At 42.7% G+C, this 21,242-nt stretch overlaps 3 protein-coding genes across 5 annotated transcripts in view; 2 read left to right on the top strand and 1 right to left on the bottom strand.

Moving 5' to 3' along the window:
- Positions 1–4,944, top strand: part of tmcc3 (transmembrane and coiled-coil domain family 3) — a 29,974-nt gene extending 25,030 nt beyond the window's left edge. For all 3 annotated transcript variants that reach the window (XM_079817197.1, XM_079817196.1, XM_079817198.1), the window contains exons 3-4: positions 40–175; positions 3,249–4,944. In XM_079817197.1, coding sequence (XP_079673323.1) covers positions 40–175; positions 3,249–3,551 — 439 coding nt within the window. In that variant the 3' untranslated portion in view covers positions 3,552–4,944. The remainder of the gene's footprint in view (positions 1–39; positions 176–3,248) is intronic.
- Positions 1–21,242, top strand: part of taf3 (TAF3 RNA polymerase II, TATA box binding protein (TBP)-associated facto) — a 996,662-nt gene that overhangs the window by 447,760 nt on the left and 527,660 nt on the right. The window lies entirely within an intron of this gene.
- The window catches only part of lamb1b (laminin, beta 1b), a 38,392-nt gene continuing 24,962 nt past the window's right edge, over positions 7,813–21,242 (bottom strand). The window contains exons 27-33 of the mRNA XM_079817179.1: positions 20,999–21,199; positions 20,299–20,443; positions 19,786–19,990; positions 18,079–18,220; positions 11,755–11,931; positions 9,955–10,114; positions 7,813–9,873 (exon numbers count right to left, since the gene is read on the bottom strand). Of these exons, the coding sequence (XP_079673305.1) occupies positions 9,737–9,873; positions 9,955–10,114; positions 11,755–11,931; positions 18,079–18,220; positions 19,786–19,990; positions 20,299–20,443; positions 20,999–21,199 (1,167 nt within the window). The 3' untranslated portion in view covers positions 7,813–9,736. The remainder of the gene's footprint in view (positions 9,874–9,954; positions 10,115–11,754; positions 11,932–18,078; positions 18,221–19,785; positions 19,991–20,298; positions 20,444–20,998; positions 21,200–21,242) is intronic.

The following is a 21,242-nucleotide window of genomic DNA, read 5'->3' as shown; positions in this document are numbered from 1 at the left end:
TCTCAAAATTAATATATTCACGTGTTTCTTCTAAATTAGGTGTGAGCGCTTGGAAGATCAACTGAACGACCTCACTGAGCTTCATCAGAATGAGACCGCAAACCTCAAACAGGAACTAGCAAGCATTGAGGAAAAAATGGCCTATCAGGCTTATGAACGAGCCCGAGATATACAGGTATACAGACACACACATGCAACAACACTCAGAAACACTTTGGACATGAGAGGACTTGTTATCCTAAATTTATGCACAGTGCTCCAAAGGAATACCAGCCTAGTTATTCCATGTCCTAGCCAGCCGCAACGTGAAAAAGCAATGAAATGATCTTTTCCGTGTTCATTTGAGCTTTAGTCCTAACCAGCCACAACTAAAACAACCCACAGTAAAATCTTACTCCACATAACTCTATTGTAGACAACAGAACGTTTGACCTGTGGTGTTTTTCCAAATCAGAACATTTAACCCCAAATACTTTGGGGTACATTGTCATCCTGGCTGGAATATGGCCATGATGTGTCTTCCTACATGGTTGTTTAAGAAGTGAAAAGCTACTCAGCTACTCACTCCATAAATTAGGGTTAGAAGAACTGTTGCCAAACATATAACATGCTAGAAACATAATAATCACTGAGATAATGATCCAATCATAGACTCTTAAGCATTCGCCTATTTAAATCCAAACAGCGACTTTTTTATTTTTTGGCCAGGCAGTGTGTGTATATAGGGAGAGAGATCATGAAATTCCAACCAGACAACTTTGTGATTTTGTTTGCATACAATACTTTTTCGGAAAGCACACCAGGTTGGGATGCTGGTGATCGCAAGTGTGATTTATTGATTTTAGTTTAATAAACAAGAAGTTAATCTTGAGCACTTACCTTTCAAACTATAATAATTTGGCTTGTTAGTTTTGTAGATTTTTAACAAAAATTGTTCCAAAAGAAGCTAGAGCATCAAGCTTTGCAAAACAAAGATATGGGGATCTTTGGTGAAAATCGTTTTTTAATATTGTTTATATGTCTATGTGGTGTTTTTAATATGCTTTAAGACAAACCATGTGCAAATTCATAAGTCAACACCATTGCTGAGTATTTTCTCCTTAAAACTGCGGTGAAAGCATAAGCATAAAAATTGTGAAGTATACTTTGGCCTTAACTCCGAGATGGCGAATGGGAACATGTTTTGTGTAACATTAGCAACACATTATTAGCTGTTTGATAACGTAGTCAAGCAAAAGGCTAATCATATAAATTACCGTCATGTGTCCCATGTTGTGGAGAACGATCATAAAACGCATACCATTCTGATACATCGACTTGTCGACGAGCCTGTGTAATTCACTCTTCCCCTTCTTCTGAATCAGTTTCTGGTTCAAACATATATGGCTGAATTAAACCAGTATTTCCACTTGCCATTGTGCAACGTTTACTAGGGTAAAGTTGAGCGAGTGGATCAGGTACTCTGAGCTCATGCGATTGAGTGGAGGCGGAGCCAATTTGCATATTCATGCATCCACATATATTAAATGAAGCAAAGGTTTTTAAGCTATTTTAAGGCATGAATACATTTTTTTGACAGGAAAAAGTTCAGAAAAAAACTCAAAGATGAATTTAAGGGATAAAATTATTGACTACAGGGGGACTTTAAAGGGGTGGTTGATTATGATTTCACTTTTTAAACTTTAGTTAGTGTGTAATGTTGCTGTTCGAGCATAAACAATATCTGCAAAGTTACGCTCAAATCCTCTCCATTGACTTTGTATTGCGTGAAGCGGCCTCCTTGTCATTTGACTTATAACAAACAACAGAACAATGTCTAAAAGCTGATATGTGACTAGGTGTACACCAAACAAGCTAAACAACCCAGAACCAAAAACCCAGAATTTTTTATATGCTGTTGACCCAAAAAACGAGCGTTTATGGACACAAAAGTGGATAAAGGGCAATTCACCCTTCGCCGGGAGTTTGATTGACAGGCGATCTGACCAATCATAATCCGCCATTCGCCGACCTGCCATTTTTGTCCGACAAAGCAGTCAAGAGAGTTCGTAGATTAATGTTGGTGGACTTGAACTTGAAAAACGGTGTGTAATGACGTCTTTCCGCGGTTGAAACGACATTCCTTCTGAAGTTCATTCATGGTTATTTGATACTATAAATTAACTAGAAGGAAGAGATGATCGGTTCACATCACAAGCAGCTTTAACTGAGGCACTACAGCGACATGTCACCACACATTAAAGAGCCACAAAGCCGTATTTATTGTTTACATTTCTTTAAAAAATGACAACATTTTAGAGTTGAGACTTTGTTTCATATTAAAAGTAACCTGCTCTGTCCTGTCTGTCAGTGCGTTGTCAGTATCCTCTTTGCTCTGCGATGTGTTTTTCACTTTGTGAGAACGCAGCTTGTCGGACATAGCAACGGTAACTAAAGGGGGCGGGTCTTTGCGAAAGGTCAGTTGAGACAGAGCGTGACATGTTATATTACACTGAGAACTACACCCACTAGAGGGGAACATAATCAGCGACAGGAAATATAATATATAAAACTGACATTTGGATATTTGACTTAACAGTGACAAAATGTTTACTGCACACATAGGCATACTGAGTGTCAGACTCAGGATCCTGCTGATGCTTCATGTTTTATTGCCTGTATCCACTTTTGTCTCCTTAAACGCTCGTTTGTTTGGGTCGACAGCTTATAAAAACGTATTTATGTGTTTTTTAGCTTGTTTGCTGTACACCCTGTGTGGGCGTGGCCTAAATGTGCCCTGTCTCTATTGCCTGTCTGCATAAGGTAATCAGAGCTGCTAACTGGAGTTCTTGAAGCTCCGCCTTGTGAGCAGCAGTTCATTTGCATTTAAAGGGACACACAAAAACGGCTCACCCTCAAAACATTTCCATTTTAACATGCTATAAAAAATTATCTTTGGGGTATTTTGAGCTAAAACTTCACATTAGGGCTGTACGATTAATCGAAAAATAACCGAAACCGACATTCAGAACCTCTAACCGACGTATTTTTCCCATGTCGGTTATTTCGGTTTTCATCATATTTTCCATCTTGTAAAAAGGGGCAGGCAACCACCACTTTAAGTGCGACAGCAATTTCCTCCCCCTGCGTGAAGCGCTTTACAATCACTCGTTTTCCAGCTGCTGTTATATGAAATATCAGCAATTTTGGGATGCTGCTTGGCAGCACTGGAACCGGTATTGTTTTCATCTGTCTTTCTCTCTTTGCAGGATGCTTTAGAAGTTTGTCAGACGCGAGTGAGTAAGCTGGAGTTACAGCAGCAGCAGCAGCAGGTCTTGCAGCTGGAAGGTGCCGACGCCAAAGTGCTGCTGGGAAAATGCATTAACATCATGCTGGCCATCGTCACTGTGATCTTAGTGTGCGTCTCCACGGCTGCTAAGTTTTCCGCTCCACTAATGCGAAGTCGTCTACATGTGTTCGGGACTTTCGTATGCGTTTGTCTACTGGTGTGTGGCTGGAGCAACTGGGAGCATTTGCAGTGCGCAATAGAACGAATGCTACTGCCTAGGTGAGGGACGTAAAACAGTGACGTTCTCGTCAGATAAAGTACTCCTCTAGGGATCTTCCCTTCACAATGTGACTCCTAAGACAATGGCTTTAACATACACTTTTTGTCCATTTTGTGCTTGAGTGTATGTGAGCGAGATAGTATTCCTGATGTACTGTAGCAGAAACGGGTCCATCTCTGTGACTGTTTTGTGTTATTTTGAATAACATGTTTCCATTCGTCAGCTGTGTCTTAAAAGTAAAGGTTCATCAACTTTGTACACCTTTTATGTGCTTTCTTAGGTGGCAATCGCATGTTTGTGGTCACAAAAACAAATCTGGGTCATTCCATCCCACAATCAATCAAGAAGAAAATAATTTATATAGCATAAAGAAAATGAAGACTATTTAGGGACCATATTCTTTTTTTCTACTGTCATGATGATACGTTTTAATGGGCGTTTTACTTTGAGTAATTCTCATTCTTGATTCTCAGTAGGTTCTTATTACTGTGATGAAGGTGATTCTGGAAACCATAATTTACAGTAATTTTAATATATAACAATGTTTTTCCATTTTAATAATGAGACTTTATTGCAGTAATGAATTTTTGGGGGAAATGGGGGATTTATAAATAATGTTAGAATGCAGAACTTGTAATTGTCTTAAAGGGCTTGATTTTCTTTATGCAAAAATGTATGTTTATTTATTTTTTTAATTTCGGGTGAAATACAAACCAGATGTGTTTTTGACATGCTTTGTGAGTTTCATTCGTTTACTAAGATTACTTTTTCTAGCATTATTTGTACTAATGAAATGGCCTGAAGTTCTTTTCACCGGCACTTTAAACATGGCGCCCCAAGTTTGAAAATCAGTTTTTATTATTGTTATTATAATTATGATTTTTTTTTTTTTGTCTGATCTGCGGTGCTCTGTACTGACCACAAAAGATGGAAACAAACACTTCCTTTTTGTTTGCTAGAAATAGAAATGCCTTCGGGGTTATAGAAACTAGAACAAGAGAAGGTAACAAATGTCTCTGTCAAGTTTATGTAACACATTCTAAACTGTTCTTTGTGGAAGTTAGAATGATTTTTATATATTTTGAATTAGCTTTGTTTACTTTAATGATTCCCACAATGAAAACTGATTGATTTAAACATTATTACCACTGTTTCTTTTGAGTGTGTGCCTGCCTGTGGTTTTGACTGAAGATTGTATAAGCCACAAACTCTGAATTTAACCCATGAACCTGAACTAAGATGTGGTGTAACATTAGTTTTAGAGGCCTTTTATCTTTTAAGCATGGGGATCGTGATTTTATTTGTTTTATACATGCTTCAGTGTCCATCAGGTAGGAAACTGGTCTGGTTTTAAATATTGTCAAAACCTAAAAATAAATAGCCTCATGTTCTCTTATTTTTTCTTTTATTCTTTCTTTATTCAACCACCTGATGGATCTCCCATTGGGTGGGTGGAACCATTTATTGAGAACTTAGAAACAATTTCTTGTTATAGCGGTTGTGTTCTTTGTTTAAAATGATGCATCCCTACCTGTGCTGTTTGATATTAGTTTCCTGAAAGATGATCCTTTGCAAGACCTCCAGGCTTGAATGTCTTTCATTATTTTCAAAGGTCACTGTTGACGTTTGTGCTTCAGCGATATTCTGATGGTTGATTGTCGCCCTCTTATGGTTGAAGGAAACGGAGCATGGTGACCTATAGTGTGTGAAGCTATAGGGGAGAAAATTTCAATTAAGATGTAGTCAGACTAGTATCAGTCAAATAATAAACTGGGGCATGGCAATCTACTCCATAATATTTAACAAGAGTTTCGGCTAGAAATACAGACCGAAACAAGACTGTATGTCAGACCTCAAATTTACCCAAACAAAAAACTTACTGATAAGTATATGATGTAACGTTACCCATCCTTTTGAAAGTTGTAAAAACAAAACAAAACGATTGAACCATTTCTAAGCGACTGTACTGTAGGCTTTTTGTAGATGAAAACGGTTAAAAAAAACTATACTAGGCCTACAACTGTTTGCAAAATAGCGTTTCTGCTGAAAATGGTTAAGTAACAGTTAGCATCGCTAATTATAATTAGCTTCCCCAAAACTGGTTTGGTTACTTTTCAGTCAAGATTATTTATTTTATGTAGACAATTTGCTTACGCGTTTTTCTTGATATTTGAGGTTTGGTTGTCATTGCGTTTGCCATGGCTTTTCTCTTTCTCTCCAATGTTACTCTCAGCAACATCAGCTATGAACAACTGCCAACGACAACAGTGAAACCGTCGCGACCGTTACGATAATGCAGATTGCGTCACCACGTGATTTGCAGTTGACTCCAGCTTATTTTTCTAATTTCAATAATATTAAATTGTATTATAGATGAGCTAAAACATTATGACCAGACAGGTATCATTGATCACCTAACAAGGGCACATAAGGCCTGGGTAGATTAAGCAAACAGTTCTTGTGTGTTGGATGCTGGAGAAATGACTGGGATAAAGATCTGAGTCTGACTTTGACAAGGGCCAAACTGTTATGGAAAGGCGACTGGGTCAGAGTAGCCTATCTCTGAAATTACGGATTGGGTTTCTCCTGGTCAGCAGTGGCGAGAATTTACCAATTGGTCCAAAGAGGAGAATTTACCAACAGTGGTCCAAAGAGGGACAAACTGGCGACAGGGTGTTGGCTCATCGATGCACAAAGGCATCGAAAGCTATCCCGTCTGGTGTACTGTGTGGAACAAGTCTCACAACATTTAAATGATGATTATGGGAGGAATGTGTCACAACACACAGTGCATTGCGCTCTGCTGCGTATTAGGCTACATAGCCACAGACCATTCAGAGTGCTTAAGATGACCCCTGTCGAAAGCGCCTACAATAGGCACACGATCGTCAGAACTGGACCTTGGAGCAGTGTGAGTGAGTCCCGTTTTCTTTTAACTTCCATTTATCTGGGGAAGGGATGGGACTGGGATGCACTGTGGGACAAATTTGCAAACAAGCCTGCACTGGCCCTTTACGGGCCCACTTAGGGCTAGCCTAAGGGCCCTGAGCAGGCTGCCCGTGCAGGGCCCCAGAGAATTTGCTCATTGGCAAAACGTTGGCACGGGCAGCCCTCACTTAGCCCCAGGAGGCCCTCACTAGACACGCACAGGGCCCACACTATTAATCTACAACAATAAATCTGTTTCACTATATACTTTTATTCTATACATCTGAAATGGATGCATTCACCACATTACTAATGTCTGTATTGTCAAAAATGTACAGTAGTCAAAGGGATTTCAAATTAATGAATTTATTATATGCAAAATAGAAAAAAAATCAGTTCATGTTAATACAGCAAATTTAACATTCTGAAAGGGACAAAGTTATATATACATAAAAATTATACAAATAAACAACAACAACAACAGTTTTGGTGTGCTAAAGCAGGGCTTTACAAACTTGTAGATCCCCAGACCCCCAAAAATGAACATCCTCGTGTGAGGGAACCCCATTATCTATCTTTTATTACTTTCTAGTTAATTACTATAATACTGTATATCTAACATTACTTACTTACTTTAAGTTACTTTATTATATAGTGGCATGAAAAAGTGTGTGAACTCCTTGCAGAATCTGTGAAAATGGGAATAATTTTAACTAAATAAGAGGGATCATACAAAATGCATGTTATTTTTTATTTAGTACTGTCCTGAATAAGATATTTTACATAAAAAAATGTTTACATGTAGTCCACAAGACAAAAAAAAGCTGAATTTATTAAAATAACCCTGATAAAAAGTTTATGAGCCATTGATTCTCAGTGCTGTGTGTCGTTCCCTGGATGATCCACGGCTTTGTGTGTGTTTTGTGATGGTTGTTCATGAGTCTCTTGTTTGTCCTGAGCAGTTAAACTGCCCAATGTTCTTCAGAAAAATCCTCCAGGTCCTGCATATTCTTCAGTTTTCCAGCATCTTTTGCATATTTGAACCCTCTCCAGCAATGACTGTATGATTTTAAGATCCACTTTACACACTTTACATTTTTAGCTCCACAAATAAACTAAAAGCTTATGATTTTATTCATGATATGCAATATTCAAAATTAACTAGGTTGGGAATTAAAAAAAAAAAAAAGAGCCAGCCAGATTTTTAATTTTGGACCCTATTACAAACATCATATCCAGTAAAAAATAATAGGCTTTTTAAAGTAAGATTTGTTCATGAGTTTTTAAGGGATCATTAGACACAATGTAAATTATATACATATTTTTTTCTTTTATTCCATCTGTGCAGGTCTTTTCACATTAAAATCTTTTTTTTTTTTTACCAAGTTGGGCAGCCTACACAAAACCTGCATGGGACCAAAGGTACAAAAGTTGTTCTGGGCCCGAACGGGCTGGCCCACACTGAGCCACCATGGGCTTAATGTGGGCAGTACGCTAGAGTGGGCTGCTCACAGAGAGACCGCGGTGGGCCCAAAGCTGTGGGCCTCGCCTGGGCAAGCCCGCACTGGGCCATTTTAGGTTTGGTGTGGGCTGGCCCTAGCCCACTGTGCCCGCAAAAAGCCAGCGTAGGCCCCGCCAAACCAGTGGAGGGAGTATGCTCTGCCCTGAAACCCTGGGTCCGGCCATTCATGTCAACGTAAATTGACACGCGCTACCTCAATTCAATTCGCATTTATTAGTATAGCTACCTACCTAAATATTGTCGCAGACCAGGTACACCCCTTAATGACAGCGGTGTCCCCTGGTGGACCGACGTGACCTCTTTCAGCAGGATAATGCATTGTTCAATGGTTTGATGAACATGATGAAGAGTTCAGGGTGTTGCCCTGGCCTATAAATCCAATCCAATTGAGCATCTGTGTGCTGGACCAACAAGTCTGATCCCACAGCGGTTCCACCTCACAACCTACAGGACTTGATGGATCTGCTGCTAACATTGGTGTCAGATACCACAGCACACCTTCAGGGGTCTTGTAGAGTCCATGCCTTGGTGGGTCAGTGCTGTTTTGACAGCACACGGAGGACCAACAGCATATTAGGCAGGTTTACACAACAACAGCGTTTTGGGAGCCTGAAAATGCTTACTTTTGAAGACGGGTTTCGAAGTGGGAGGTTTTGAAAACGATGCCTTTACCGTCTCCATGTAAACACCAAAAACGTGAATTTGTGAAAACAGTGACATCATGCGCTTGAGGATTACATGTTCACGTGGTGTTTCTTGACAAAGTGACCACCAACTACTAGCCTGGCATGCATAATACAGCCCTTTTAGTTATTTTTGGATCTGTGTGAACGGGGGGACATTTGGACAAAGTTGTCGTATGTTTTTAGTACATTGTTGTTGTACGAATATACCCTAATGCCCTCCCTGTCCAAATACACACTTGTGGTCTTTGCACTTGACCACTTGTCTACTTACATGGCGTATTTCCTGTATTCGGTTCAAGTAGTGTTCAAGTAGGCGTGAAAACTGCAAGTTTGTATAGAACTTTTGATTACCCGATGGGACATACTTATAGTGTTGCAAAAAATGTGAGTGTTTACAAAGCTTTTTTTATTTTCAATAATTAGCATTTTAAAACAAACTTGGTTAGTAGTCACTATGTAACTAACAAGACAATTAAAAAATTGTGGTGCTTCTAATTAAGTGATAAAAAGTAGTTGCAAATGTAAAATACACACTTATCTTTGCACCAATAAAATGCGCAACACTTTATGTTTTGCTACCAAATTATATGTCAAATCTAATTAATTGAACTTACAGTATATGTTTTCCTCGACATCTCAAGATTTCGGGGGACGCAAGTTCCCGAACGTAATGCATGATGGTGAAAGAATATGAAAGATGATGCCTGGACTGTTGAAGATGGGCAGAAGATTATGTGACAGTCCAACCTGATTTGCTTTCCACAATGGATGGGGCTTCCTCTTGTTTCGAATGTTTGTTGAGATAGATGTATTTTTATTGCACACTGCAGGATTTTTAATATTATACAATAAACTGGGTGAACTTGTTTCATAGTTCAGAAAAAGCTAAAATATATTGAGTAGTCTACGTAAAATATTGTAATCTTGTAAAAGCTGTAATTTCTTAAATGAATTGCATTCTTGCAGTTAGTAACTTATTTTTGACAATATAAAAAATACATTTACATGGTTGACGACTGATTATAGTCTGAGCTTTTATTAGTTCTTGGTAGTTAAGCGCAGGTGCTGTAAATGGTGACTCTCTGACTGAGTTCTCGCAGTACAGCTTCGGCCTCAAACTCCAGCCCATTCAGTTCCTGAGCTTTCTCCACCAGGGTGTGCTGATTTATCACCAATGATCTCTCCAGCTCTGGAAGAGATAAAGAGAAAGAAAAGTCAGGACTCATAGTTAAATCTATAATATAATATTCGAGTCTGTGAGCACTGTTACCTCTTAGTCTCTTTAGTTTGTTGGTGGCATCTATTAATAGATCTTTTGCTTCCTGACGTAGTTGCTCGGCCTTCTGACGTCCCTCAATCACACCTGCTGCATTTTGATCTATCAGACCGCTTAACAGTTGGTACTTAGGTTGCACGAGTGAGTCCATCTCCTAAAATACACAAAAATACACATGCAGGCTTATTTTAAAGTGTCTAGGTGATGTATAAGTATGGAAGCTTGTTTCCGCCACAGAATAAAACATTTGATAATTGCGACTTTTTATCTCGCAATTCTGACTTTTTTTTCTCCGAATTACGGGATATAAATTACGAGTGTGTATGTGTGTGTGTGTGTGCATACACCGAGTTAGTGGGTGGGATATATTAGGCAGCAAGTGAAAATGTTGTCCTCAAAGTTGATGTGGCACAAGCAGGAAAAATAGGAAAGTGTAAGGATTTGAGTGAATTTGACAAGAACCAATTTGTGATGGCTAGATGACTGGATCAGAGCATCTCCTAAATTGCAGCTCTTGTGGGACGTTCCCGGTCTGCAGTGGTCAGTATCTATCAAAAGTGGTCCAAGGAAGGAACAGTGGTGAACCGGAAACAGGGTCATGGGCGGCCAAGGCTCATTGATGCATGTAGGGAGCGAAGGCTGACCCGTGTGGTCCGATCAAACAGACGATCTACTGTAGCTCAAATTGCTCAAGTTAATGCTGGTTCTGATAGAAAGGTGTCAGAATACATAGTGCATCACAGTTTGTTGTGTATGGGACTGCATAGAGGCAGCAGTGACGTCAGACTGGGGGTAAAACCAGTACTGATTACCAGGGCCCCAAGGGGAGAGAGGGTCCTTGAAAAGTCTGAAATATATTTTAACATGGAACATGGGGGCCGATCAGGACTGGCTATGCATACGCCCCTGAGAGGCAGACCACTCAGGGTGCCCATGCTGACCCCTGTCCACCGCCGAAAGCTCCAAAAGTGGGCACATGAGCATCAGAACTGGACCACGGAGCGATGGAAGAAGGTGGCCTGGTCGGATGAATCACGTTTTCTTTTACATCACGTGGATGGTTGGGTGCGTGTGCGTCGCTTACCTGGGGAATACATGGCACCAGGATGCACTATGGGAAGAAGGCAAGCCGGCGGAGGCAGTGTGATGGTTTGGTCAATGTTCTGGGAACCTTGGGTCCTGTGTGGATGTTACTTTGACACGTACCACCTACCTAAGCAATGTTGCAGAATAATGCAGGGTAATGCGCCCTGCCACAAAGCAAAAATGGTTCAGGAATGGTTTGAGGAGCACAACAATGAATTGAATTGAATTGGCCTTGAAATTCCCCAGATCGCAATCCAATCGAGCATCTGTGGGATGTGCTGAACAAACAAGTCAGATCCATGGAGGCCCCACTTTTCAACTTACAGGATTTAAAGGATCTGCTGCCAGATACCACAGCACACCTTCAGGGGTCTAGTGGAGTCCATGCCTTGACGGCTCAGGGCTGTTTTGGCAGCAAAAGGGGGACCAATATTAGGAAGGTGGTCATAATGTTATGCCTGATTGGTGTATATATATATATAAAATAGAATATTATGCCAAACTACCTGATAAAGCTTTATTTTCTAGAAATTAATTAGTTTTCATTATAATATCAGGACAATTGTATCAACCTTACATTTTTTACTTTATGCCCCCCCCCCCAAAAAAAAAAAAAAAAATTTAAAACATGTTCAATATAGAAGAGGCATACACAGTATTCAAGTCATCGTATGTGTAAACAGAACATCACACTTAATAGGCAGTTACCCGTTCAGTGTGCTCAATTTCCTCTGAGATGTTGTCAGTTTGTTTCTGAGTTTGATCTGCACTGCTGGACGTTTCTTGAGTTTTCTGTTGGAGTCTGTCGACCTCTCTCTCAAGATCCAAAAATCTTCCTGTGCTGCTACTCAGCTTGAACTCTGTCGCTTCTGTTTTTGATTGTACCTGTAGACAGAAATGTAATAAATACGAATCAATAACATTAGAAAAAAACACAGACAATGTATCAAGGGCACACAAGAATGTGTAAAAGTTCCCTTACGAGAGTACTCTCGTATTGCGTTTTGCTAAAACGCTATGGGGGAATTCCTTTCCTCGAGATATTGAAGCAAATTTTTATCCAAAAATACCTTTTATACGCAGTGCAGCTGCACAACTCTCAGCAGGAAGCAGCTGCGTGCTGATTGGCTGTGCCGCTGCAACTGCAGCAACCTATAGCGAGACCTTGGGGCGGGACGGACCAATCAGGTCCTTCCAAACTCCCGCCACAAGGGGCAACATAATTTGCATAGCCTAGGGTATATAAGACCCACTCTCGCAAGGTTAGTCAGATTAATTCTTCTTCAGCGACTTGCAATCGTTGAGCTCCGGATCGAAGCCTGCCGTCGACACGCACCCAGCGGAACACGCAGCCTGAGGACGTCGGATTCTCCGCCTTCAGCCTGCCTTCCAGCTGCGCCATCCGGCACCATATCCTTTATACCTTCTGTTTTTCTAAAACATTCAAAAAGAGCCGAGACGTTGATACAAATGTCTCGTTCCTGCGCCTCGTGCAGAGGTTTCATCGCGGACGAGGATCGGCACATCATCTGCGTGTCATGTCTCGGACGAGACCACACGCAGGCTGCACTCAACCAGGGCGGCTGCCCTGAGTGCGACGAGCTGGCGCTGAGACCCTTCGGGCTCGGCTCGCCAGCTTCGACTCGGATCCCGTCCCGTGCTCCCAGCCTCTAGAGCCACGGAAGAAAAAACGTCGCGACCAGAGGCCACCGGAGCGCTCTGACGAGCACACGCCGGGCATGTCCCCGCGTGCCTCGCCATCGCCCGTGTTGTTCGCCGACGAGCAGCACAGCTCCCCTCGCATGGCGGCTGCTGCTGTTTCGTTCGGCGGACCGGAGGAGGAAGAGGATGACAGCCTTTCCCTTGCTGCATCCGGGAGCGGGTGGTCGGACGCCGCCTCGGAGCACGCCACTTCGACGCGGACGGCTAGCGGCGTCATAACCTCAGTCGACGCTGAGCTTATGCGCTTGCTCACCAAGGCCGTGGACGACCTCGGCATTGACTGGTCTCAGCCCGAGGAGCCCACGAGAAGCCGTCTGGATGAGTGGTATTTCGAGAACCGCCGTCAACCTACCGCTCAAAGACCCGCTCCCTTCTTCCCAGAAGTCCACGAGGAGCTAACAAAATCGTGGAAGGCGCCATTTTCATCACGCGCCAGATCCTCTTTTTCTCCAGCGCTCTCGGTAGTCGATGGCGCTCAGAAAAAAGGATATCAAGCCCTTCCTCCCCTCGAGGAGGCTGTCGCTGCACACCTTTGCCCGCCCTCCGCCAGAGGATGGCAGTCAAAGACCGTGCACCCTTCCAAGGCCTGCCGCACTACGTCCAGCCTCGCCGGTCGAGCATTCGCCTCCGCCGGCCAGGCAGCGTCAGCGCTACACTCCATGGCGGTTCTTCAAGTCTTCCAGGCCAAACTCCTCCGTTCCCTGGACGAGTCTGTTCCTGATAACGAGGCTCTGAAGGATCTGCGCGGCGCCACTGACTTGGCCCTGCGCGCCACCAAGGCCAATGCTCAGGCGATCGGCAGATGCATGGCCAGCCTGACGGTGTTGGAGCGCCATTTATGGCTTAACTTAACGGAGATGAAGGACGCGGACAAGACCGCTTTCCTGGACGCGCCCATTTCGCCTTCAGGATTGTTTGGTTCCGCCGTGGTTGGGTTCACAGAGCGCTTCACTGAGGCACAGAAAACTTCGCAGGCAATGCGACATTTCCTGCCCAAGCGTTCCAGCTCCTCCGCTAGCCGTCAAGCTAAGGCTGGACCAGCCCAGCCCGCCAAGGCGCCGCCTTCAGCTCGCCAGCCTCACGCGGCTTCCAAGCCCGGTCAGCGTTCCCGCTCTACGAGCCGCAGCAGACCGCCGGAGCGTCGAGGTCCACGACCCAGCAATGTGTCGAAACCTGAGCCTCCGAAGCCGTCCTAGCCAGAGGTATGAAGAGAAGGCGGATAGTGCCCGCTTCGGCCGGTGCACCGCCTCGCTCTCTTCCAAAACGTTCCCCAGCTCCCTTCAAGGCGGCTGGGAACGCCACATTCACAGCCAACGAGCCCGCAAGCAAGCGTGCTCGCCTGTACACAAAAGCCGTTTTCACGGCGACCCATATGAGTCACAAAAAGAGCTTTTTCTCTGTAGGCAGTGTGCCAGCATTAAAGCATGTACCCCTACACTCAAGCACTCCCCCATGTTCCCCAGCCCCCTGCACTCAGGTGGCTGGAAACATTATTCTCACAGTCAACGAGCCCGCACTCAAGCGCGCTCGCCTGTACACAAGCACCAATCCTCTATGTCCCCCGGCCCCCTGCACTCAGGCGGCGGGAAACAATTCCCTCATAAGCGCCAGCTTAGCGCAAGGTTATCGGGCCACCGAGTCCCTGTTACTCAGCGACTCGCCCCACAGATTAATTCAGCCCCTGGCTTCGAAGGCCGAGGCCTGGCGGGCCATTCCCGGCATTTCGAAATGGGTGTTGAACATAATAGAACGAGGTTACTCGCTACAGTTTGCTCGCAGACCACCGCGCTTTCGCGCCGTGGAAGAGACAACGGTGAGAAGCGACAAAAGTCACGTGCTTCGAACCGAGATATCAAAACTGTTAATAAAGGGAGCGGTAGAAGCCGTACACCCCTCACAGAGCGAGTCAGGCTTTTACAGCCGTTACTTCCTTGTACCAAAAAAGGACGGTGGTCTAAGACCCATCCTAGATCTCAGACATCTGAACAAAGCCCTTATGAAGCGCCCGTTCAGAATGTTGAGAATGAAACAAATCCTCGCGCACATTCGCCCGGGAGATTGGTTTTTCACTGTGGATCTAGAGGATGCCTATTTTCACATACAAATAGCCCCCCATCACAGGCCATTCTTGAGATTCGCCTTCGAGGGGAAAGCAAACCAATACAAGGTGCTACCTTTTGGTCTATCTCTAGCCCCTCGCACGTTTACAAAGTGCATGGAAGCGGCGCTAACCCCGCTGAGGCTTCGGGGAATGAGAATTCTCAACTATCTCGACGACTGGCTCATAATAGCTCAGTCAGAGATACAGTTATTAAACCACAGATCTTGGCTTCTCAACCATTTACAATGCTTGGGACTCAGAATCAATGTGGCAAAGAGTTTATTGTCTCCCACACAGAAAGTTTCGTTTCTGGGAACAGTATTGGACTCAATGCAGATGAGCGGGCGGCTGACGTCACAGCGCGCGCTCTCTGTTCGGAACCGAGCGGTTTCCCTCAGGTCCGGTGCACACATTCCTCTCAAACACTTTCAGAGGATGTTGGGTTTCATGGCCTCGGCGGCGCCAGTTCTCAGACTGGGTCTGTTGCGCATGCGCCCCCTACAGCACTGGCTGAATCGCCGCGTTCCAGCTCACGCATGGCTTTCGGGCCGATTGCAAATCAAGGTAGACCACAGCTGTGTGTTAGCTCTGGCTCCTTGGAAAAATTCCGTCTGGTACAAGACGGGCGTGAGTTTGGGCACTGTTACGAAGTGGAAAGTTATCTCGACAGATGCATCCAACCTAGGTTGGGGAGCCCTTCACGAGGGCAGGCCGATCTCCGGTCTCTGGTCAGACTCGGAGAAGAGCCTTCATATAAACTGTCTAGAGATGAAAGCGGTCACGATATCGCTAAGAGCTTTCCTTCCGTACATAAAATACCACCATGTCCTGATCCGAACGGACAGCAGGTCGGTGGTAGCCTATATAAATCGCCAAGGCGGTCTGAGATCTATCGATCTGCACTCAATGGCGGAAGAAGCCCTAATATGGGCAGAGCACAATCTGAGCTCGCTGAGAGCGACTCACGTGCCAGGCATTCTGAATTTGGGTCCGGACATGCTGTCCAGGGGCAAAGTGTCCCCGGCAGAGTGGTCTCTTCACCCAAATATAATTCAGATAATTTGGGGCAAGTTTGGAGAGGCAAAAGTGGATCTTTTCGCCTCAAAAGACAATGCTCAATGCCGAATATATTTCTCCAAGCACGAGGATGCGTTGGCCCACGAATGGCCCAACCTTCCTCTTTATGCGTTTCCCCCAATCTCAATGTTACCTCAGGTCATAGAGAGGATCAGGGAGAGCAAATGCGCTGTGCTTTTAATAGCCCCGCTTTGGAGAAATCAACCTTGGTTCTCACTGCTGAGTCAGATGTCAGATGCAGCTCCGTGGCCGATCCCGCTGAGGAGAGATCTTCTCATGCAGGCGGAACGGCAGATCTGGCATCCCCGTCCCGATCTATGGGCGCTTCATGTTTGGTCCATCAACGGGTACATGAGAACCTTTCTGAAAGCATAATGAACACTATTACTGAAGCTAGAGCCCCCACTACTAGGCGGCTCTATTCAGGCAAATGGTCAGTCTTTTCAGACTGGTGTAAAGCGCGAAGTCTGACCCCACATGATTGTGCAGTGTCAGAGGTGCTTACATTTTTACAAGAGCTTCTGGACGCGGGTCGTTCCCCCTCCACGCTCAAAGTTTATGTGGCTGCTATAGCAGCGTATCACATTAAAGTGAACGGACTGTCACTAGGAAAGAGCGATCTCATTGTTCGCTTCCTTAAAGGGGCTAGAAGGCTTCACCCACCTCGTCCCCCTTCAGTCCCTATATGGGACCTGTCCACGGTCCTGGATGCCATGAAGAGCTCTGCATTTGAGCCTCTGCATTCTGTGAGCTTAAAGCTCCTGTCACTAAAGACCGCTTTTCTGCTAGCGATCGCATCAGTTAAGCGAGTGGGTGATCTGCACGCGCTCTCTGTGAGCGCCTCGTGTCTGGAATTTGGGCCAAACGACTCCAAAGTCGTCCTCAAACCAAGACATGGATATGTACCTAAAGTGCTTTCAACTCCGTTCAGAGCACAGGTTATTTCACTTTCGGCACTTTCATCACAGTCAGATGAAATAGATGCTAATTTGCTCTGTCCTGTCAGAGCGCTGAGAATATACATAGAGCGTTCCGCTGTTTACAGGCAAACTGAACAGCTCTTTGTATGCTTTGGCGGACGCACCCGAGGGTGCGCGGTTACAAAGCAGACCCTGTCACGGTGGATAGTGGATGCTATCTCACTGGCCTATGAGTCTAAAGATATCGGCTGCCCTTTAGGCATTAAAGCCCATTCTACTAGAGGCATGGCCTCTTCGTGGGCTTGGTCTACTGGCATTTCTCTGAATGATATCTGTGCGGCGGCAGGCTGGGCCTCCCCGTCCACTTTTATCAGATTCTATAATTTAGATGTTCCGGCTTTACAAGCTGGGCTTCTTGCTGTATGAACAGATTAACCCCTTGAGGCTCGATAAGTCCGGCCTGGGTTTAATATTGTATAAGTCATAAGCATATTCCTTACGGCCCGAAGTGTCTGGCCACTCTTTATTCCTGACCCGATTAGGTCCGGTCTATACTTATTGCACGAATATCGTGTTCATTCTCATGAGGGCCCGACTCAGGTCTGGCCCATTCTGAATTATTGATATCATACTACAGGCCCACCTAGGTTGGCCTGGGTTTGGTGTCGTCGGCTTTAGAGCCGTTAAGCAAGCACGGCGTTTTGCATTGGTCCCCCATAGCGTTTTAGCAAAACGCAATACGAGAGTACTCTCGTAAGGGAACGTTTCGGTTACTAACGTAACCTCGGTTCCCTAAGATGAGGGAACGAGTATTGCGTTTTGCTTGCCGTGCTTGCTCACTTGCTCAGGAGTCGCTTCAGTCGATTAACCTGACTAACCTTGCGAGAGTGGGTCTTATATACCCTAGGCTATGCAAATTATGTTGCCCCGTGTGGCGGGAGTTTGGAAGGACCTGATTGGTCCGTCCCGCCCCAAGGTCTCGCTATAGGTTGCTGCAGTTGCAGCGGCACAGCCAATCAGCACGCAGCTGCTTCCTGCTGAGAGTTGTGCAGCTGCACTGCGTATAAAAGGTATTTTTGGATAAAAATTTGCTTCAATATCTCGAGGAAAGGAATTCCCCCATAGCGTTTTAGCAAAACGCAATACTCGTTCCCTCATCTTAGGGAACCGAGGTTACGTTAGTAACCGAAACGATATACTGTATAAACTCACAGCTGTGATTTGTTCTTTTGTTTGGTTCGTGTCACTCTCGACCTCTTTCAGTTTTTCGAAAGCAGCAGTTGTAGCACGCTCAGTATCCTGTAGAGTTTCCTTCACCTCATCAGTAGTCTGTTTCAGTGCTGTAGCTCTCTCACTGTCATGCACACACACACACACACACACACACACACACACACACACGCGCGGTGATGTAATAAAGGAAGCTGTTTAATGGTTATTTCTTCAAAAGAGAGCCTTTTTTATTGCATGGGCTGATTTTATTATAGTACAGATGACATATTTTTCTTTGTTTTTGAAAGTCACATTAAAACAGATTTACCTTACCGTACCTTACTTCTACTTTTCAAATGCCTTTTATGCTGGGATTTAAATATTTTTGCCTTGTACCAGACCAAATTATTAAACTATGATAATCTAAACAAAGATTGCAATATAAACCATTTTAATATTACTGTGTGAAAATCATTTATATTCTTTTTCCAAAAATTATGACTGTCCCTTAGTTGTGGCGCCACAACTAATAATTTTTCGACAAAAAAAGTTGCTAAATTAGTATTCTTGTTAACCAACTAGACAACAGTGACAATGAAGCGTAATTGCAAGTGAAAAAGGAGATACATGCTATGAGAAAACAAAGAAAAATCACACTAAATATTACCTGTGAATAATATTTGTTATTGTGTTATTTGCCAAAAAAGCTGACATTTTGACCATTTAAAATGTTTTTATTTTTTTATATTCTTTCTTTGTAAAAAAAAAACAAAAACAATTCTCCATTTAAGCATTTATATCAGTGGTTTTCAACCAGGGACCTCTAGCCAGCCACAGCAAACTTACAGAGGGGCTCCAGTAAGTCTTAAAATTATTGAGGTGCTACGGAGCCCCACACATCATGCGGACAAACATATATTGTACAACATACATATATATATATATATATATATATATATATATATATATATATATATATATATATATATATATATATATATATATATATATATATATATATATATATATATATATATATATATATATATATATGTATATATATATATATATATATATATATATATATATATATATATATATATATATATATATCGTGGCCATGAATTAAGAATTTGTTCTTGTATTAGTAAATTCTGGCCATTTTGATTGAACTAAAACAAGGGAAAGAATTATTACAATGTGGCCATGATTGAGTAAAACGAGGGAATGACATATTATATCATGCACACAATATACTTGGAATGAGAAAAATTATTTAGTAAAACTTGGTGACATGTAAGTAAGTTTTGGGAACAAATTGTTAATTTGTGGCCACGATGTACATATCCACCCCCCCCCCCCCCAATATAGACATTATATTTAGTTTTTATTTTACTAAATGTGTTATTGTGTGTTATGTTGCTGTACATGTATGTATAATGCTATCTAAATAGACAAATTGCTTTAGAGGACATTACATTTAAGTAAATTTAATATTATTAATATTTTTATTGCAGAAGTACCAGAGGTACATATCAGATTAAATAGAAAGGCCTTCGAGTGTCAAAAAGTTTGAGAACTTGCTTTATGTCCAATGTTGGACATTATTAGTGGGCAAATTAAATAAACTATTGAGTTTTAAAAGTGTATTTGGAAAGTTTAATGTCAAAAGTGTGTGTGTGTGTGTGTGTGTGTGTGTTTACTCACTTGGTAGCCTGTGCTTGTTGCAGGAGTCTTTCTGCAGTGCGGGCCTTGTCTGCCGTCTGGGTCAGAATATCATCCACACTGGTCAGTCTGGCCACATGTTGGTTGATCTCTGTGGTCATGTTCTTTAGCGCTCCAGATGAAACTGGCAAACTCAATTTCATCACCTCTTCAGCTACTTCCTCTATTCGCTTCGGATCCGTTTCGTCTACAAAGACAATCGAATATAAGTTTCTAACACTAAAATTTTGATTTCCACTGTAGTTGCGGCATTACATAATAACAAATGTATATATAATATACCATTTTCCTACAATCCATTAGCAATGGTATATAGGCTACTGTATCGTGTGGTCTATTTGAATTGTGTGGTCTATCTGGGTGGGTATAAACTAAAGTTCTTATAGTTCTGACAAGTATTTTAGTTTTAGTTTTAGTATTCTAATGCTCTAATTCTAGTATTCTCATACTAACACAACTAATATGTGAGTGTTTACAATATGTAACATTTCATACTTGTGAGGAAGTCTCGTATTTGCTGAATGAGGTCCCTGAGCTCCTCATTGGTCTGTTCCACGCGGGCTTTGCTCTGATTGGCTCTTAGTAACACTCCCTGAGCACTGAGCTTAGCCTCATCAGCACGTCCTCGAGCATCTGACACCTACCAGACAACACACATGCATATCCCTATAAACACACTTAACATTTTTTTAATTATATATATATATATTAAATTGTATTAGCTGTAATAATTAAATACGTGTATGTATATGTATATGTATATATATATATATAATATGTATATTTATATAATAAATGTTATTACAATTTAAAATAATGTTTCTATGTGAATATATTTTACAATGTATTTTATTCCTGTGATGCAAAGCTTAATTTTCAGCATCATCACTCCATTCTTCAGTGTCACATGATCCTTCAGAAATCATTCTAATAGGCTGATTTGAAGCATTTCTTATTATAACCAATGTTGAAAACTGCTTAATATTTTTGTGAAAACCAAGGTACGTCTATGTCAGGATTATTTGATGAATAAAGAGTTCAAAAGAACAGCATTTATTTGAAACAGATTTTTTTTTTTGTTGCAATGATGTAAAAGTCTTTACTGTCACTTTTGATCCATTTAATGTGTCTTTGCTGAATAAAAGTACAAAATTCTTGCAAACTTTTGATAATTAAAATTGCTGTGAATACTTACCATCTTGTTTAGCTTGTCCACTTCTCTTAACGAGTGCAGGACCTCTTGGTCTAAGTTTTTGGCTTTGTTCAAGGCCTCTTGAGATTGGGTCACAATAGTCTCACATCCTTCTCCACCACACTGGGACACGCCATCCGCGCTCACACAGCCAAGACCACCACATTCACCGCAACCATCAAGACCTGGCACCCCTCCGCACACCTACACACACATTTACACATCTGATTATAACCCATGAGAATAT

Source organism: Gobio gobio, assembly GCF_949357685.1.
Source record: "Gobio gobio genome assembly, chromosome: 5".
Classification (NCBI taxonomy): Eukaryota; Metazoa; Chordata; class Actinopteri; order Cypriniformes; family Gobionidae; genus Gobio; species Gobio gobio.
This window is presented reverse-complemented; position numbering and strand designations above follow the sequence as displayed.